The 18,888-nt window shown below is 41.0% G+C and overlaps 1 protein-coding gene across 1 annotated transcript; it reads right to left on the bottom strand.

Annotated features, from left to right (window-relative positions):
- Positions 1-3,313: 3,313 nt before the first annotated feature.
- Positions 3,314-4,644, bottom strand: LOC138877933 (protein FAR1-RELATED SEQUENCE 7-like). Its single transcript, XM_070157578.1, has 2 exons — positions 4,378-4,644; positions 3,314-4,042 (listed from the first exon to the last, which is right to left on the bottom strand). Exons 1-2 carry the CDS (start codon positions 4,642-4,644, stop codon positions 3,314-3,316), a joined length of 996 nt encoding a protein of 331 aa, XP_070013679.1.
- Positions 4,645-18,888: the final 14,244 nt, after the last annotated feature.

Genomic DNA, 18,888 nt, shown 5'->3' with positions numbered 1-18,888 from the left:
GGATATCGCTTATGGTGTCCTATGACAAAGAAAGTAATATTCAGCAGAGATGTTACCTTTGATGAATTTGCTATGGTAAATAAGGTAACAGAAGATACCAAACAAAATGAAGGTGCTTCTAAGCAGGTGGAGTTTGAGGGAAAATTTATTTTTCCTACACAAGAAGCAGAGGAGGAAACAAATGAAGATTACCCTCTGGAAGGAGAGCCAGTAGAGGAGATTCCAACTCAGGAATCTCAACAACAACTTGAATCAATAGCAACCAGCAGGCCAAAAAGAACAATAACGAAACATGTTCGTCTCATAGAGACGGTTGCTTGTGCAACCTCAATTGTAGCTGATGATGTTCCTACTACTTATAAAGACGCTGTTCAAAGTTCAGAAGAAGATAAGTGGAGGATTGCCATGAATGATGAGATACAGTCCCTTCATCAGAATCATACATGGAGATTGGCCAATCTCCCGAAGGGAAAGAAAGCAATTGGGTGCAAATGGGTATTTGCAAAGAAGGAAGGATTTCCTAACCAAGTAGATGTTCGCTACAAAGCAAGATTGGTGGCCAAAGGATATGCTCAAAAGGAGGGAATTGATTACAATGAAGTGTTTTCTCCAGTTGTAAAACATTCCTCCATTAGAATTATGTTGGCTTTGGTAGCACAATTGGATTTGGAACTAGTTCAGATGGATGTAAAAACTGCGTTTTTACATGGAAACTTGGAGGAGGAAATCTACATGACTCAGCCAGAAGGATTCAAAGTTGCTGGAAAAGAAAATATGGTGTGCAAACTTGAAAAATCGTTGTACGGATTGAAACAATCTTCTAGACAATGGTACAAGCGATTTGACGAGTTTATGTTGCGGCAAGGGTACAAGAGAAGCAAATACGATCATTGTGTGTATTTGCACAAGCTTAAAGATGGTTCCTTTGTATATCTTCTCCTATATGTTGATGATATGTTGATAGCTTCCAAGAATTCGGAAGAAATTGATAAGTTGAAGATTCAACTGAAGAAGGAGTTCGAGATGAAGGATTTGGGTGAGGCAAAGAAAATTCTTGGCATGGAGATAATTAGAGATAGACGTTCAAAGAAACTCTGTTTATCTCAAAAGGAATATTTGAAGAGAGTACTTCAACGTTTTGGCATAGATGACAAGACTAAGCCAGTTAGTACTCCACTTGCTTCCCATTTTAAGCTAAGTACTACTATGTCGCCAATGGATGAAGCTGAACGAGAGTATATGTCAAAGGTACCATACGCAAATGCTGTTGGTAGCTTGATGTATGCAATGGTTTGCACAAGGCCTGACATTTCACAAGCTGTTGGAGTTATTAGCAGATATATGCACAATCCAGGGAAGGAGCATTGGCAAGCTGTGAAGTGGATTCTACGGTATATTCATAATACTGTAGATGTCGGGTTAGTTTTTGAGCAGGAAGACAATCAGTTTGTAGTTGGATATTGTGACTCAGATTTTGCGGGTGATATGGACAAACGAAGATCAACTACTGGTTATGTGTTTACTTTTGCAAAGGCACCAGTTAGTTGGAAGTCTACTTTGCAGTCAACAGTTGCTTTGTCTACAACAGAGGCAGAGTACATGGCTATTACAGATGCTGTGAAAGAGGCAATTTGGCTTCAAGGATTGCTAAAGGAGCTTGGTGTTGAACAAAAAGGTATCACAATTTTTTGTGATAGTCAAAGTGCTATTCAATTAGCGAAGAACCAAGTTTATCATGCAAGGACGAAGCACATTGATGTTCGGTATCATTTCGTACGAGAAATCATAGAAGAAGGTGGAGTCACGGTGAAGAAAATTCATACTACAGAGAATCCTGCTGATATGCTGACAAAGGTGGTGACTGCGGTCAAGTTTCAACATTGTTTGGATTTGATCAACATTGTTGAACACTGAAGATTGAAGATGAAGACACAACCAAAATTTGTTATTGAGAGAGAATTGAAAATGTGGAATTTTGCCAAGGTGGAGATTTGTTGAAGTTTGGCAAAATGCCAAAGTCCCACATTGGTTGGGAGTTAAGTTTGGGGGGATTTTTCCCCTATAAAAGAAGGCCTAATGTTTAGGATTGAAACACACCTCTCATTTGCCTTCTCATCTGTTTAAGACATTTGTATCTTCTCTCTTTAGTATTATTTCACTTGTATTTTTGGAGTGAAATAAAATATTGGTTGTGTCCGAGGAGTAGGCAAAATTAGCCGAACCTCGTAAATTCTGGTGTTCCCTTTATTGTTGCTTTATTGTCTTATTTATTATTTGGTGGTTGTCATAATTTTTGGTATAGTAATTGTGACTTATTCACACTATATACATTTGGCTTCCGCAACAGTATCAACATTCCCAAAGACGTAAATCTAAAGTATCATGAATTTTTTTCTTTGAGATTTATATGAGGAAAGACTTGAGCAGTTCTTTCCCACAATAATAGAGCTGACAAGCTATGCGTCTCCTTTGGTTTTCTAGGTAAACACCAGACCATCAATTATAAACATGAGATAATTTCAAAGGGAATATTGATCAACTGCTCAGTTGCTTCAGTAATGAAAGAGCGCGGCAAGATAAACTCACCAACACAAAAGTCATCCATCCTCTTGCTTATTCACAATACAGAAATACCAAAGTCAAAATAATTAACATAACCATGAATTATCTCAATTCTATTGCAATATTGATGTCTGTCATAACAGAGAATCATATTTTTCAATATGGAAGCATTTATAAACTACACTCCAAAGCTGGAAACAGTCACTGATTTTTTGGAATAAATAGAAGTGCTGAAATTATCTTTGTGGTGACAATGCAAGTTATATTGCTATGCAACCTTTGTTCTTTCATGATATTGGCGATCAACCTTGAGCGTAATTGTTTAAATTATCAAATGAAATATCCTGCAAGTAAAATAATTCATATGAAAGTATTATTTAAAAAAATAAGGACATAAAATCGCAAAAATAAATTATACTAACTCTTAGGAGTTGAGATAGACTTCCATGAGATGTTAGTTGAGACGATTCTGAAGAATACCATGGGTAAGAATTTCTTTCTCCCAATCCCTAGCATGTAAAGAGAAAAATAAGCTTACACAATACAACACAAGGAATAAAATATAGTTGTTATGATATACCATATTCGTTTTGGCATTAGACAATGGCGGACATGGTGCTTGGAGGCCTGCAAGGTGACTTACATGTTGGACAGTTTGCAATGGAGGAGATATTGGCGATTGAATCTTATTCTTCTTCTTCCTGGTCTTTTCCACAAAACTCTTTGGTCGAGTATTGGAGCGACGAGTTGGTTACTTCTTCTTTAACCCTGTCACCTTTGTGACATTTGCACTGTCAACAAATATTGTCTCATCATGAAGATCTTTGCTTAGAACTGGTGGACTTTCATGAGATTCATTTTTTATTTTTACTTCCTTTAACTTTGCAATTATCTCGTTGGAATACTCTGCAACCAGCTCATATCCTTCTCTTGATTCTGAAGCTTCACTTGCAATTTGGACAAGAGTTTGGCATAAATGTCTATACCTTGTACTAACTTCAACTTTTGGATCACTTCTTTCGGTAAACATTTTAATCTCCATTGCAACCAAGTTGGTAACATCTTTTGTCCACCTTTTTAATATATAATGGTTCGGAATCTTATCCTTGACATTTAATGTGTCCAGAATCTTTATAGCATGTCCACATAGTACACCCGAAAATTCGAAAAATTTGCAACTGCAAGAGACTACTTTTGTTGAGCACTTCACTGCTACTAAATGCTCTCTGCGACTTCCATGCGTGCTAACATTGTATTTACAGAATTCTCCTTCCTCATGAAAGCCATTTATAGAGACAAGTAATGACTTTTCCCACTCTTTTTCGAACAAATCAAATATGGTTGCAATATATATTTCTCTCGCATGGATCAATAAAGGAAGCTTAACCTTTAAAATAGGTATTCGTTGGGTCATGTCAAAATTTGACTTATTTTCATTAGCACGCTTATCATCAACAGCTCTTTGAAAATGCTTAAAGAACTATACAATATCTAAATCTGATTTCAGGTAGCCCCTTAGTGATCCATTGAAACTTTCACTCAACTGTATACTTCGCATACCGGCTAAAAATACATTTCTACCATATGTCACTGACCACTTTTCCCTTATAGCAAACCAACTATTATCCTTAAGGTCTATTTCTCAAGCATTTCCTCCCATGCATTTAGAAAATCATCTTCATACTCTTAATAATAAAGCAATTTGCTAAAATCACTCGGAAATGATTTATGAGCTCTAAAGATATGGTTAAGATGTTTAAATGCATTTTGTTCCAAGTGCCATATACATAGACGATGATATGTTTGTGACATCACCAATGAGACTGTTAAACATATTGCAGGATCTTGATCTGTGATGAATGTTTGTGGCTTATTTGCAGACATAGCTCTACAAAATACAGTAAAAAGCCATTCAAATGCTTCAGTTGTTTCTTCATATAAAAGGGTAGCACCAAATACAACCATTTCCCTGTGATTATTTAATCCAACAAACAAAGCCAATGGTCGATACTCCTTATTTGTTCTATATGTTGTGTCAAATGATACAACATCATGACCATAAATCTGAAAATCCCTTATCATTTTAGCATCAGCCCAAAAAACATTTGTTATCAAACCATCATCATCCAATTATAAAGAAAATCGAAAAGATGGATCTTTTATTACTCTTTTTTCAAAATAATCGACCAAACTACGAGCCACTCCTTGCTTTAAACTTTCTTTTCTTTTGTCACGAAGATAGTTTATGTGATCCCTCTTTGTATAACCTAGAGAAGCTTTTCCCCAGCTAGACGAGAAGCATAGTCAAAAGATGATTTAGGACATATTCCTGAATCATCCAATAAGTCAATTTCATATGCTTGAGAAAGTTTAATATTTCCTTGCGATGGCAGCATGTGAGCTAGAGATGTGAACGAGAGGATGATTGTGCTTCTCTTCAAATGAAATGATAGAAAACTTCCCATTTGATTTAAGAATTTTTTAAATTTGGAAATAATATAATTTTAAACTTCATTTTACCCATTTTATCCTTAATGAAAAGTTTTTTTAACCACACGAATGTTATGGCCCCACAAAATTTTTACTCCTTGAGCTTTTAAAATCTCAAAGTTTTAAAAGTCTTTTTCTTTTTCTTAAAACTCCATACCGAGTAAAACAACCTCATCTAAATTGAAACGGAGTAGAATTTTTCACGGGCAGAAACAGTTGACAGAGAAGGAGAGAGAGAACCAATAATGGGGCCTCATTAGCTGTGGCAATAGGACGATTCTTTTACTAAAGTTTGAGTGTAAGCATGTAAATAGAGGGATAGACGCTTGTACGTGCACATAAATTAAGATTTTAGCTGAAAAGTTAGTGAAAAAATAAAATAAAAGAGTACTGGAGAAAATGTGGGGGAATACAAGTAACTAGTATGTGCATATAAATATAGATTTAGTTAGAAAAAGTTAATGAAGATTGAAGGATACACAAAAATTTGGAATAAAGAGAACGGGAGAGGTGGTGGAATACAACTAAGAACACTTTTGATTCTAATTTTTCTGGAAAAAAAATTAATTGTGAACACCCTTGAAAAACTAAGCTGCTTGTTGAAGTAAAATAAATTGTTACTGTTAACCACGGAGAGAGATCGGGGACTCATTTGAAGCATGTTCGCCCCTATGATAAAATGATAATTCTTAAATTGAATGAAGTATTTCTCTCGTGCATAGCGTGAGAAAACTCAATGGTATAGTATTATCCTCAATTCTCCTTCGGAACATCGGCGAAGATAAAATTGCACATATCCGAATAGTAGATGAATAAAATTGCTCCAAACGAATAGTAAAAGAGTAAATTTGGCCCAAACAAAACAAAAAGATAGTTAAGTGGCATCCAGCCATCCACATGAAAAAATTGTCAGTCATTTGTATTTATACCCGCTTTTTGTGTCACGTTTTAACTTGTGTCCTCTTTGAAAAAAAAATTGTAAACGTACCCGCTTTTTTGCATAATTTCAGCATACGGGGCTGAAATAGCAAAGGCAATCACGCAAAACTTCAGCATTCTAATAGATGGGCCTGAAGTTCAGCTCTAGAGCTGAAATTTTGTTTTGTAACTGGCTAGAGCTGAAGTTTTTGTTTTGTAACTGGCGAACTTCAGTTCTAAAGCTGAAGTTTTTGTTTTTGTAACTGGTGAAGTTTTTGTTTTGTAACTGGCGAACTTCAGCTCTAGAGCTGAAGTTTTTGTTTTGTAACTGGCCAACTTCAGCTCTAGAGCTGAAGTTTTTGTTTTGTAACTATAGAACTTCAGCTTTAGAGTTGAGTCCCCACATTCAATTTGGTCTTTGTCTCAAACGCATCAAACAAGCATAAACCATATGTCCATTCTCTCTCTCTCTCTCTTCATTTTCTTCACTCTTCAACTAAACTCCGATTCATTGTTAGTTGAGTTCGATCAAAAATCTGTTATCCTTAATTTAAATTTTTATATTATAGTATTATATCTACATAATTACAAACAACTCACAGCCTTAAAATCCTAAACCGTACTTTTGCGTCTCTAAACACTAACAAAAGTGGTGCAGTTGAAGTGGAGTGTGTTGGCAACTCAAAAATGGCAGAAAACGAAGGAGGAGATGGAGGAGAAAGGGGGCTGAAGTTATTTAAAAAGTAGGTACAGGTTAAAAGTTTTTTTAAAAAAATGGGTATAGGTTAAATGAGGGCGACCAAATAGGGCGCCCGTGCAATTTTTACAGAACTTTCTAACGTTAGCGGGGAGGGTTACTTTTGGACCTTTAGGTTACGATAGGAGCTTCTTCTTTTTTTCGCATAATATAACAAAGACAAATGTAATTTATTTATTTTTTGAATAATAGAGGGTCAAAATTTGGCCCTTTTTCTTTTTTATATTTAAGATTGTTTATGCTGACATTTGAGCAAAAGCTAAGTAAGAGTGCACCGGAAATATTTAACTTCAAAAACTGATTTGTTATTGCTTTTCTCTTTATTTTTTGCCCTCTTCTTCCGTACTCAAAAGTAATCTCAAATTAAGGTAGATATTCAAAACTGAAAGAAGGAATTCCCTGTAGAAAAGAAGGAAAAGACTGTCTTTTCCTAAAGAGCCTGTCCAATTCCCTTGCCCTAGGCCTTAGTTTATGTTAGACCGAAAAAACTAGGTATTATGCGGAAACTAGAAACACAAACCTTTAACAACGATAAATTATACAATAAAGAGAAATATACCAAAAGAGACACAAACATTTAACGTGGTTCGGCCAACTGACCTACGTTCACTTGCAAAGATGAACAATCTACTATAAAAAAAGAGTACAAAATATCGAGAGAATAACCTCACGAAGAGGCAAACACAAGTGACACACTAACACTTGTCCCGTAAAGTTTTCCTCCCTAAATAAGACTCTCAAACCCCATATGGCTACATTGTGGATATTATTGAATAAGAAGGAAGGATCCTCAATTTATAGAAGTCCAAACTTTTTCCTACAAGGAAAAGGACTAGCAAAATATGGGAGATTTGTAATTTCCTTCTACAAAAAGGAAAACTCAATTAAAATAAACATGTTGCACTTTCCTTCAGCAAATAGGAAAATCAAATATGGCTAAAAAATTATGACAAACACCTAATAGTTTAGTCGAGAATTTTTCATAATGAGAATCTTCAACAAGGATCCTTCTTTAATTAAGGAAGAAATTGGATCCAGGCTATCTTAACAAGAATTAAATCCCAACTATTTTGCACGCCCACACTATCTTAGCCCGATTTTTTTTACTGTTTTGGGGATACTATATTTTTCACTTATTATTTTCACTTATCGAGGGTTATGTTGTGATTAGTTTGTGCATGTTTAGCTAAATTAATTTTATATGGGTCCAAATTTGTTCGACCACGACCGACAACGAGTACGACGATTGATGAGGCCTCCCTGAATCGACGCCCTGAAGGAGACGACCCTTGTAATAATGTATAGCCATTAGGGGGTATTGGGAATATTCCTTCGAATATTCCTTGTATTTTTGTCTTGCATAGTTTAGAAGAGTTTTTCTCCTAGTATAAAATAGGGGACAATAACCTTGAAAAGGGGATTCGAAATTTTGGAAATATCACTATTTACGAATAAAAAGAAAACGTGTGATCTATCTATTCTTTCTTTATCAATCTTTCTACAGATTATTAACCTCAGCTAAGATTTACCCCTTCATCTTTGATTGATTTGTTCAAAAAGGTTTTAATATCTTTTGAGTCAAATAATTTGGCGCCGTCTGTGGGGATTTCTATAGCTGAAATCGTAGTTTTTATCTAGACTTTTGAAAGTAATAATCACTTATCTTCAACTTCATAAAAATCAGCGACGGCGGAAAAGGGAGAAGCGAGGCTAAAGGCAGTAGTGGATGTCACAAACAACCTCTTCAATTCCCTCAACGAAGCTAGTGGAGAAGACAATGAGAATGCAACACCAAGTGTCACACCGGAGGGGGAGATCTCACCTCCTCCCCACGGGGATCTACCGATCTTGCGCGAGAGGGGAACCTCAACATCTGCGGCGGGAGAAGCACCGCCGGCTGTCAAGAGGCTACTAGAAGAATGGTTAACGAGCACCTTGAGCAACATGCTCGAGAAACCCATTCAGGGAGGTAACGAAGACGCGCTACCCACAGAAACCGCAGCCGCTGCTAGTGAGCCAGACGCTACACGAACAAGTAATACCCGTACTGTTGCTGATACAGACAACGATACACTCACGACCATCTTAAAGAAAATAGAATAGATGGAAAGTGAGAACAAAACACTCCGCGACCAGATGAAAAAACATCAGGAGAGGGTTGATAAAATACCAGGAGCTCCGAAGTTATTACCAAAACGCGATGTGGGCCGATTCGCCGAACAGCCGTACAGCGAAGGGGCAGCTCCCCATTCTATTCCAAAGACCTTCAAAATGCCGCTTATACTTGAAAATATACGATGGGACCAAGGACCCGGAGGACCACTTAATCCATTACGTTACCGCAGTAAAGGGTAATGATCTATCAAAAGAACAAGTACCGTCCGTGCTGCTAAAAAAATTCAGCGAAACTCTCTTACGGGGGGAGAATTGATATGGTATTCCCAACTGCCAGCACGATCGATATCGATATTTGAAGAGATGGCGGATAAATTTGCCTCCGCTCACACGGGAGCGAAGAAGGCTGAGGCTAGGGTTAATGATATCTTAGCCGTTAGGCAAATGACGGGCGAGGGACTTTGGGATTTCCTAGCCCGATTTAACAGAGTAAGGATGATCCTACCGAATGTGTCGGAAGGGATGGTAGTAGTAGCCTTTCAAAATGGGTTAAACAGAAACGGATCAAAAGCAACCAAAAAACAACTCAGTAGACTCATGAAGTACCCCTACCACGTGGGAAGATATCGACAACGCTTATTGCGCCGAAGTGAGGGCATACGAGGACGACCTGAACGACCCGCTTCAGCGATTAACATCAGTCCATACCGAGACAAGGAGAGATCGACATAATGACGGGTGAAGGGATCAACTACTACGTTTTAATCGAGAAAGGCATCATCCTTATATCTGAACATCCAATCCGCCCTCTCCACGACATGCGAATGTCGCGCCCCGACACACTGCACCCCTCCGAAATGAAAGAGGTATGCCTTCAGTACTATCTGCTCAGAATTTTTGTGCTTCCCCTTCAAAGATAGTGTACGCACTGGAAAAGCTGGGCACGAAGGTGCAGTGGCCGCAAAAGATGAAATCGGATCCAAGTACCAGGAGGTCGAACGTCCTGTGTGAATTCCACCAGGAGAGAGGACACAAGACCGAAGACTACATAGGTCTGCGACAAGAAGTAGTGAGGATGTTAAACCAGGGGTAGCTGAAAGAACTGCTGAGCGATAAAGGATGGGCCAGCTTCGCTCGAGGGCGCGATCAACCTCAAGGACCTCCAAGGCCACCATCACCAACTCGTACCATACAAATGATCATTGGCGGCGGCGACAATACAGTGATCAACCGTGTGAAATTCACCACCACACATAAACTCAAACGGACAGTTGCCCACGAACGTGGAGTGAACATCTGGAGAAATAATGCTACCCGTCCTGGCAGGAGGGGTCACCCTAGAAACGACATTCCACTTCATGAATCAGGAAACAACCTATAATGACATCATAGGACGTCCATGGATACACGCCATACGGGCCGTCCCGTCATATTTTTACCAAGTAATCAAATTTCCCACCCCATGGGGGATATTCAGCATCCGAGGCGAGCCACGCACCGCCCAAGAATACCACCGGATCGTCCAAGATTGTGCTCATACCAAACAACTAAAAGGGGCTAGTGCGGAGGCATAGCAATCAGCCATGTCGGGAACCAGACCCGACGTACAAGTAGAAGCCATCAAAGACCCGGACATCATAGAAGCTTGCAAGGCAACTGTAGAGAATCTCGATCCCGTCCAGTTGGACAGTATCGACAGTAAAAAAAAGGCTTATGTTGGACACAACCTCACGGAACTAGGTAAATATCATGAGTTCTTAATTGATAACGCCGATTTGTTTGCCTTATCCCACTCAGATATGCCAGGAATCCCAAGGGAGATTGCCACACACAGGCTGAATGTCGATCCGCTTCATCCTCCAATATGGCAAATAAGGAGAAAGTTCAATGTCGCCATCAATGAGGCGGTCATCGAAGAGGTCGACAAACTACTCCCTAATGGTTCCATTAGAGAGTCAAAATACCCCCAATGGGTTGCCGACGTGGTCATGGTCAAAAAGAAGAACGGGAAATGGTGGATGTGTGTCGACTTTACCGATCTGAACAAAACATGCCCGAAGGACTCCTTTCCGTTGCCCATATCGACCAGCTCATCGATGCAATAGCGGGGCACGAATTGTTGAGCTTCTTGGACGCCTACTCCTGTTATAATCAAATTCTAATGGCCGAAGAAGATCAAGAGAACAACTTTCATCACTCACCGAGGGACATATTGCTATAAGGTAATGCCGTTCGGACTTAAGAACGCAAGGGCCACATATCAAAGACTACTTACCAAGATGCTCAAGGAACAGCTCGGCAAGACCATAGAGGTTTACATCATGACATGCTACTAAAGTTGACAAAGAAAGAGGACCATATCGACCATCTAAAAGAGGTCGTCGAGATATTAAGGCAATACAGAATGAAACTGAATCCCGAAAAGTGTGCTTTTGGCGTAACTTCAGGAAAGTTCCTTGGTTTCCTAGTATCACATAGTGGTATCGAGGTCAACCCAGATCAAATCAGGGCTATCGACGCAATACCGGCGATGCTTACCAGCAAAAAGTATATGCAGAAACTGACAGGACGAGTAGCCGCCCTATCAAGGTTCATTTCGCGGTCCTCGGATAGATGTCACAAATTCTTCAATGTGCTAAGGAAAGACCACGGATTGCAATGGAATGAATAATGTATCGACCCCTAAGAAAGTTGAAAGCGTATCTATCCTCACCACCACTACTTGTCAAAACGGACTTGGGATAATGTCTACTTGTGTATCTAGTAGTCTCTGAAGTTGCGGTAAGCGCAGCCTTGGTCCGTGAAAACGAAGCTATGCAATCTCCGATTTACTATATTAGCAAGGCCTTAATCGATGCCGAAACAAGGTACCCTCACCTTGAAAAACTATCCTTGGCGTTAGTCGTAGCTTCACGAAAGCTCAGACCGTATCAATGTCACCCCATAAAGGTAGTGACAACCTTCCCCCTCAGAAGTATCCTACACAAACCCGAACTATCGGGTAGACTGGCCAAACGGGCCATAGAATTAAGCGAGCACGACATAATATACCAACCCCAAACTGCCATTAAGTCATAGGTGCTCGCCGACTGTGTCGCTGATTTTAGCGCAGAAATATTGCCTGAAGTAGAACAAGAAGCGCTCCGCGCTTCCACGCATACTGACCTCTGGATCCTTTATACCGATGGTGCCTATAACGCCTCGGGATCGGCACTAGGACTCGTCCTTGAAGTCCCTACAAGCGAAGTAATTCGTCATTCCATACGATGCCCCAAGATGACTAACAACGAGGCCAAGTATGAGGCCGTGATTGCAGGTTTAAAGTTATCCCTCAAATACGGCACCCGATGGCTCGTCCTCCATTGCGACTCTCACTTCGTGGTGAACCAGGTCACTGGGACTTTCCAAATCAAAGAACAGAGACTACAGAAGTACCCGTCAGAAATTCACAAACTACTACCGGAATTCGATGAATGCCGCCTCGACCAGATACCAGGGCGCAGAATATCGAAGCAGATGGCCTCGCCAAATTAGCTGCTACCACCAAAAATATCAACAGGTAAAATGTGGTTACCCTCCTCAATTCCGCAATAGACCACGTCGAGGTACATTCTATAAACCTAACTTGGGACTGGCATAATTGCCTCGTAGCATATTTGAAGGATGGAACGCTCCCGCAAGATAAAAAAGAAGCCAAAAAACTACGAGTACAGGCAGCTCGATACAGTCTCGTAAATGGTGATCTCTACAAAAGAACGTTTGGCGTCCCTCTATCTAAATGTCTTGGGCCAAATCAAATAAGGCGAGTACTGGAAGAAGTACACGAAGGGCACTGCGGCGCCCACACGGGAAACTGCGCCCTCGTTTGATGCCTCATCCGCGCCGGATATTACTGGCCCACCATGAAAAACGAAACCGTGGATTATGTCAAGAGATGTGAACAGTGTCAGAAATACACCCCAATGATACATCAAGCGGGGGAACTCCTTCACTCCGTCACTTCACCATGGCCATTCATAAAGTGGGGAATGGGCATAGTCGGCCTCCTCCAAGTAGGACGAGGTAAGGTACGTTTTTGTTTGGTTTTAACTGATTACTTTTCTAAATGGGTGGAAGCATGTGCATACATCAGATACGTGAGCAAGAGGTCAACGCGTTCATATGGAAAAACGTAATATGCCATTTTGGCATCCCCAAAGAAATCAGTTGCGACAACGGACCTCAGTTCGTCGGAAAAAGAACGACTAAATTCTTCGAAAAATGGCCCATCAAATGAATACTCTCCACGCCATATCACCCTGCTGCCAATGGTCAAGCCGAATCCTCCAATAAAGTAATACTGAATATATTGAAAAAGAAGCTTGAGGATGCTAAAGGGCAATGGCCTGAACTACTACTGGAAGTATTATGGGCATGCCGCACTATGCCAAAAACCAGCACAGGTGAGATGCCATATTCACTGGTCTATGGGACTGACACAGTTATACCCATCGAGGTCGGGGAACCCAGTTTGAGATACTCCAATAAGAGCGGACCAAGCAATGACGAAAATAGGCTACAAGACCTAGATGAAGTTGAAGAACGGAGAGACATGGCCCACATAAGAATGGTAACCCAGAAGCAGCAAGTGGACAGGTACTACAACAAGAGGGCCAAGGTGCGACCGCTCAAAGACGGAGATTACATCCTCAAGGCTAAAACACAAGCAGCAAAAAGACCCTACTGAGGGAAAACTAGGAACTAACTGGGATGGACCGTACAAAATCACAACCACAAAAAACAAAGGAGCATTCCAGTTAGAAACAATGGAAGGAAAACTACTCCAAAACAATTGGAATGTCGCTCATCTCCAGTACTTCCATTTCTAAAAGAAGGCGTCACCTAAGTCGTACTCTTTTTCCCTTACCCAGGTTTTGTCACAATCAGGTATTCCCGAGAAGGTTTTTAATGAGGCGGCAAGGGAGACGCCTCGAGGATCGAAGTGTTGATCATTACCCCAACCCATCGACATGGTCTCCGTGGCGAAGTAATGAAGGGACTGGATATAGATAATCATCTCCATTATATGTACATAATCAAATCTCCATTGTATGTACAGAATCAAATCTCCATTGTATGTGCAGAATCAAATCTCCATTGTATGTGCAGAATCAAATCTCCATTGTATGTGCAGAATCAAATCTCCATTAGTTGACATGTGATCCTTGCAAGTATACAATCAAACATCCATTGCATGAATAAAATCAACATGTCTTCCTACAGGAATATGATCAAATCTCCAAGTAATGTCCAAGGCCATCGACAAAAACATGAGTTTGACAAAGCTCGAACTACGACGGGACCCTACTTCGATGACATTTCAAAGCAACATCCCAATGGCCAAGGACATCGATAAAAACATGAGTTCGACAAAGCACAAACTACGACGGGATCCTACTTCGATGACAGTTCAAAGCAACATCCCAATGGCCAAGGCCATCGACAAAAACATGAGTTTGACAAAGCTCGAACTACGACGGGATCCTACTTTGACGATAGTTCGAAGCAACAACCCAATAGCCAAGGCCATCGATAAAAACATGAGTTTGACAAAGCTCGAACTACGACGGGATCCTTCTTCGACAACAGTTCGAAGAAACATCCCAATGTCCAAGGCCATCGATAAAAACATGAGTTCAACAAAGCTCAAACTACGATGGGATCCTACTTCGACGACAGTACGAAGCAACATCCCAATGGCCAAGTCCATCGACAAAAACATGAGTTCGACAAAGCTCGAACTATGACGGGATCTACTTCGACGACAGTTCGAAGCAACATCCCAATGGCTAAGGCCATCGAAAAAAACATAAGTTCGACAAAGCTCGAATTACGATGAGATCCTACTTCGATGATAGTTCGAAGCAATATCCCAATGGCCACGGCCATCGATAAAACAGGAGTTCGACAAAGCTCGAACTACGACAAGATCCTACTTCGACGACAGTTCGAAGCGACATGCCAATGGCCAAGGCCATTGACAAAAACATGAGTTCGACACAGCTCGAACTACGATGGGATCCTACTTCGACGATAGTTCAAACAAAAATACAAATGGCCAAGGCCATCGATAAAAACATGAATTCGACAAAGCTCAAACTACGATGGGATTCTACTTCGACGACAGTTCGAAGCAACATCCAAATGGCCAAGGCCATTGACAAAAACATGAGTTCGACAAAGCTCGAACTACGACGGGATCCCACTTCGACGACAGTTCGAAGCAATATCCCGCCAAGAACATCGACAAAAACATGAGTTCGACAAAGCTCAAACTACGACGGGATCCCAATTCGATGACAGTTCGAAGCAACATCCCAATGGCCAAGGCCATCGACTAAAACATGAGTTCGACAAAGCTCGAACTACGACGGGATCCTACTTCGAAGACAGTTCGAAGCAACTTCCCAATGGCCAAGGCCATCAAAACAAACATGAGTTCGACCTCATTCGAACTATGACGAGATACTACTTCAACGACAGTCCGAAGCAACATCCCAATGGACAAGGCCATCGACAGGTACCCCGAATACCAGACATTGCAAAGAAGAGCAAATCAACAAATATATTTTACATTGCATAAAAATTTTATTTACACTTTTTTTACAAACGGGCTCAAGTACGCCCTCTGCAAAAATCCCAAAACAAAAGCAAAGTACAAACAAAGACTGCACATCGTCTCCGGTGGGGTAAGCATCTTTTTACCATGAGTCCGAAGCAAGACGGTTCGCATCATCAGAATTGATGTCATCCCCATCAGGAGTAAGAGGGTCGTACCCGCAAGCCTCATGACCTGCATGAGCTTCGGTGTGCACGACCTAAAGCTCTGCCTCAGTTGCCCTTCCCTTGGTGTGAAAAGCCTTGTACACGTCAAGTCGTGACTCAGCATGGACCCACAACTCATATAAACGATGAGGAACGACTGGATCGGCTGAGGCACGAGACGTAGAAGGCTGAGAATGTCGACTTGCATCCTCCACCCTTAGCAAGGCCACTTGTCCATTTAATGCAGCCAGCTCCTCCTCCAGTTCTTTGACACGTCCCTCGAGCCTCGCAATCTTATGACTAGAGGCTTCCTTCCCTTTATCCAGCTCCGACTTACAAACGCGAAGGGTATTCTTTAAAGATGCAGCTCCAGAAATAGCTGCTACCAACTTATCAGTACCAACGCTCAGCTTGCCCTTAAGCCCCTCTACCTCCACCACCTTCACATTCAACTCAGTGGTCAAATTGGCCACCTTTGCCTGCAAGTCGGCATTTTCGTCCATCACCCCGCACTAAACTCAAGCTCGTCGTCCTTCACCTTTAGGGAAGACTTGAGTTCACTATTACGAGCGACAGTTTTCATGATCTCCTCATCCCGCTCCCTCAACTCTTTGATCTTATGCTCTAATTGGTCCTCCGGCTGTTTGAGCCCCTCGCGAAATAACTAAAACTCAGGGTCTTGATGATAAATGTCGGCCATTGCACGGTTCTTAGCATGATACTATTGATATTTGGATAACATCTTCTCATAAAGGCCCGTCTTCCTCCTCTCCTGACGCTCTCGCTCAATCTCCATGATAAGGGTCTGGCAAAAAAGGAGAAGTTAGAAAAAAAATGTAGAACGACGATCATCACACAAATCTAACGACAAAAAGAGAAGAAAATATACCTACCTGCAGGGCCATACCAGCGACCTTCTGAGACAACTCCATATCGCTCATCGCTCTAAGCACCTCATTTTTAGGAGCAGCACATAGAGGAGCTAGGGCAGAAGCCACTTGCTCGCAGTTCAGCAGCAAGTTGTAGTCCCCTATATGACGATCAGACCCTTCCGTTCTGACCTCTACATAGGTATGGCCCCCTACGAACTCATTGACATCCTCTAGGTCGACATCTGAACCTGAGCCGTCACCCTCAACATGACGTCCTCCAACGTTGGATGATGCACCACCCTCAGCAGAGCGCACTAAGCTAGCTCCTAGGTAAACACCTTCCACTTTGGGAGATCTCCCCGACAAAATGACGTCAGCCATAAATACGGGCACCGGGGCTGTCTGTGATGCCCTGCTTCTATCAGCATCTATGGCCACATCCTTCCCAAGTTCCAGCCTCCTCATTTTTCTCAACAATGGCTCGTCCTCATTAGAGGATTCGTCCAAAGGGTGGGAGGTCAGCACCGAAGAAGCCTCATCCCTCACGACCATGACTCGAGATGGACCTACTAATTGAATAGGTTGAGTACAACCCTCTCAAACGAATTCACTCAAAACAAACTACGTGCCCGCAGAAGCAATGGCTTGTCGAAATGCAGGGACTAGCGCCCTTTGCCTGGAAGCTCCTCGACTTGTCATCATGAAGGGTCGTATCAGTAAATAAGGTCATATGACCAACGTAATAGTAAGGAAAACATTTACCAGAGGGTGCTTTAGGGCCGTAACGCTTCATGAAGGCGGGCCAATCTCAAGTTTCTGCTGCATCAGGCAACAGACGGGCTACCCAATCCCTGATATCCGCAATAGGGCAAGGTGGACGTCCCATAGCTGCAGACGGGAAAAGAACAAACTTTATAATGAATACAGAGGAAAAAAGAGTAAAATGAGTGGCGACACTTACGAGCTTCATTCCATCGCTCCGGGAACCTGGCGGAGTCAGAAACGACATGTTCGATTTTGACGAAGAAATATGTCACACCCCAATCTTGGGAGGTGTGGCTGGCACCCGATGCCCGAAGGCCCGAGCGAACCAACCATGAGATATGATCTGAAATATAATAACCTGCAGGCAGAAGAGCCCAAAATGACATATATATATATATATATATATATATATATATATATATATATATATATATATATATATATATATATATATATATATATATATCCTAGGCCAACAAGGCTGCAACAACAGTATAACAGCTATCCAGAAGGCCGATAGGGCCATACAAAGAAATATATATATGCAATGACCGCTAGTCTGCAAGCCACTAAGAGTGTAAGATAATCTTAACAGGGCGGGACAAAGCGCCCGACATGCCCAAAACTACACATATACATCTGTAATAGTACCTATGAACTCAAAGTCAGCAACTCTGAAGAAGTGGAGTGCAAAACCCCATGCTGATCCTGGGGTCCTACTGAGGAGGCACGCCGCTCTGTCTATCCGAACATGTGGGCATGAACACAATGCATAAAAAGGCGTTAGTACGAAATATGTACTGAATATGTAGGGCGACAAGTGTAACATGAAAAATGTAATTAACAAGAGAAGAGATATAAAGACAATTTGAATTCTAGAACTAGCCTCGATAGGTAACTAAAATTCAACATGGATATAAATGTATGCTCGTGGAGTCGTCGCTCACTATTGCTACTTATAATATATCACATTATATAATAATAAATCCCTCTATGGGGCTATAATATCCATAACATACCTGGCCATAATAAAGGCTAAGTAGAATCATACCCGGCCACGTGAAGCTCGGTAATCCCAACTGATCAGTGGTTACACAATATGTGTCATACCCGGCCGTCTATAGTGCGGCTCGATAATGAAAGTAAATACATACATATATTAAATCATGAATTATATAAGTGCAATAAGAAACTAACCTTAAAAGACGTATTCTAAGAAGAGTCGAAGTGGCCTATCATCATTATTCCCTGATTATCATGGTTGTCGCTAAAATATTTAATTTTCAACTACGAGCCAACAAGTATTAAGAACATGAGAGTTATGTATTATGAGTACCTTTGAAGTAAGTGTTACTTATTCAAGATTTATATGGATGTCGAAAGGAGAACGAGTAAAAAGGCTCTAGTTCTTTTTAAGCAAGGAACAAGGAAAACTGAGAATTCATAGATACTCTATGAAGTAAGCAATCTATGAGAAAGGATAAGGTCTAAGCATCTTTATAAGTTGAAGGTGAAATAACTCGAATCCGATGAAACAATTCGATAAACGTTTATTCGAATTCTAGTCATGCCGAAAAGTATAGCGAAAGTCCTACATACCTTGTC

This window comes from Nicotiana sylvestris, chromosome 9 (assembly GCF_000393655.2).
Source record: "Nicotiana sylvestris chromosome 9, ASM39365v2, whole genome shotgun sequence".
Lineage (NCBI taxonomy): Eukaryota > Viridiplantae > Streptophyta > Magnoliopsida > Solanales > Solanaceae > Nicotiana > Nicotiana sylvestris.
This window is presented reverse-complemented; position numbering and strand designations above follow the sequence as displayed.

What these genes read in the sequence shown, in the direction of transcription:
- LOC138877933 (XM_070157578.1), bottom strand. Translation starts at nt 4,644, where the DNA reads ATGATAAGGGATTTTCAGATTTATGGTCATGATGTTGTATCATTTGAC. An exon ending in TATGTTTAACAGTCTCATTG is followed by an intron (nt 4,043 to 4,377) that starts GTGATGTCACAA and finishes GATATTGTATAG; the next exon opens with TTCTTTAAGCATTTTCAAAG.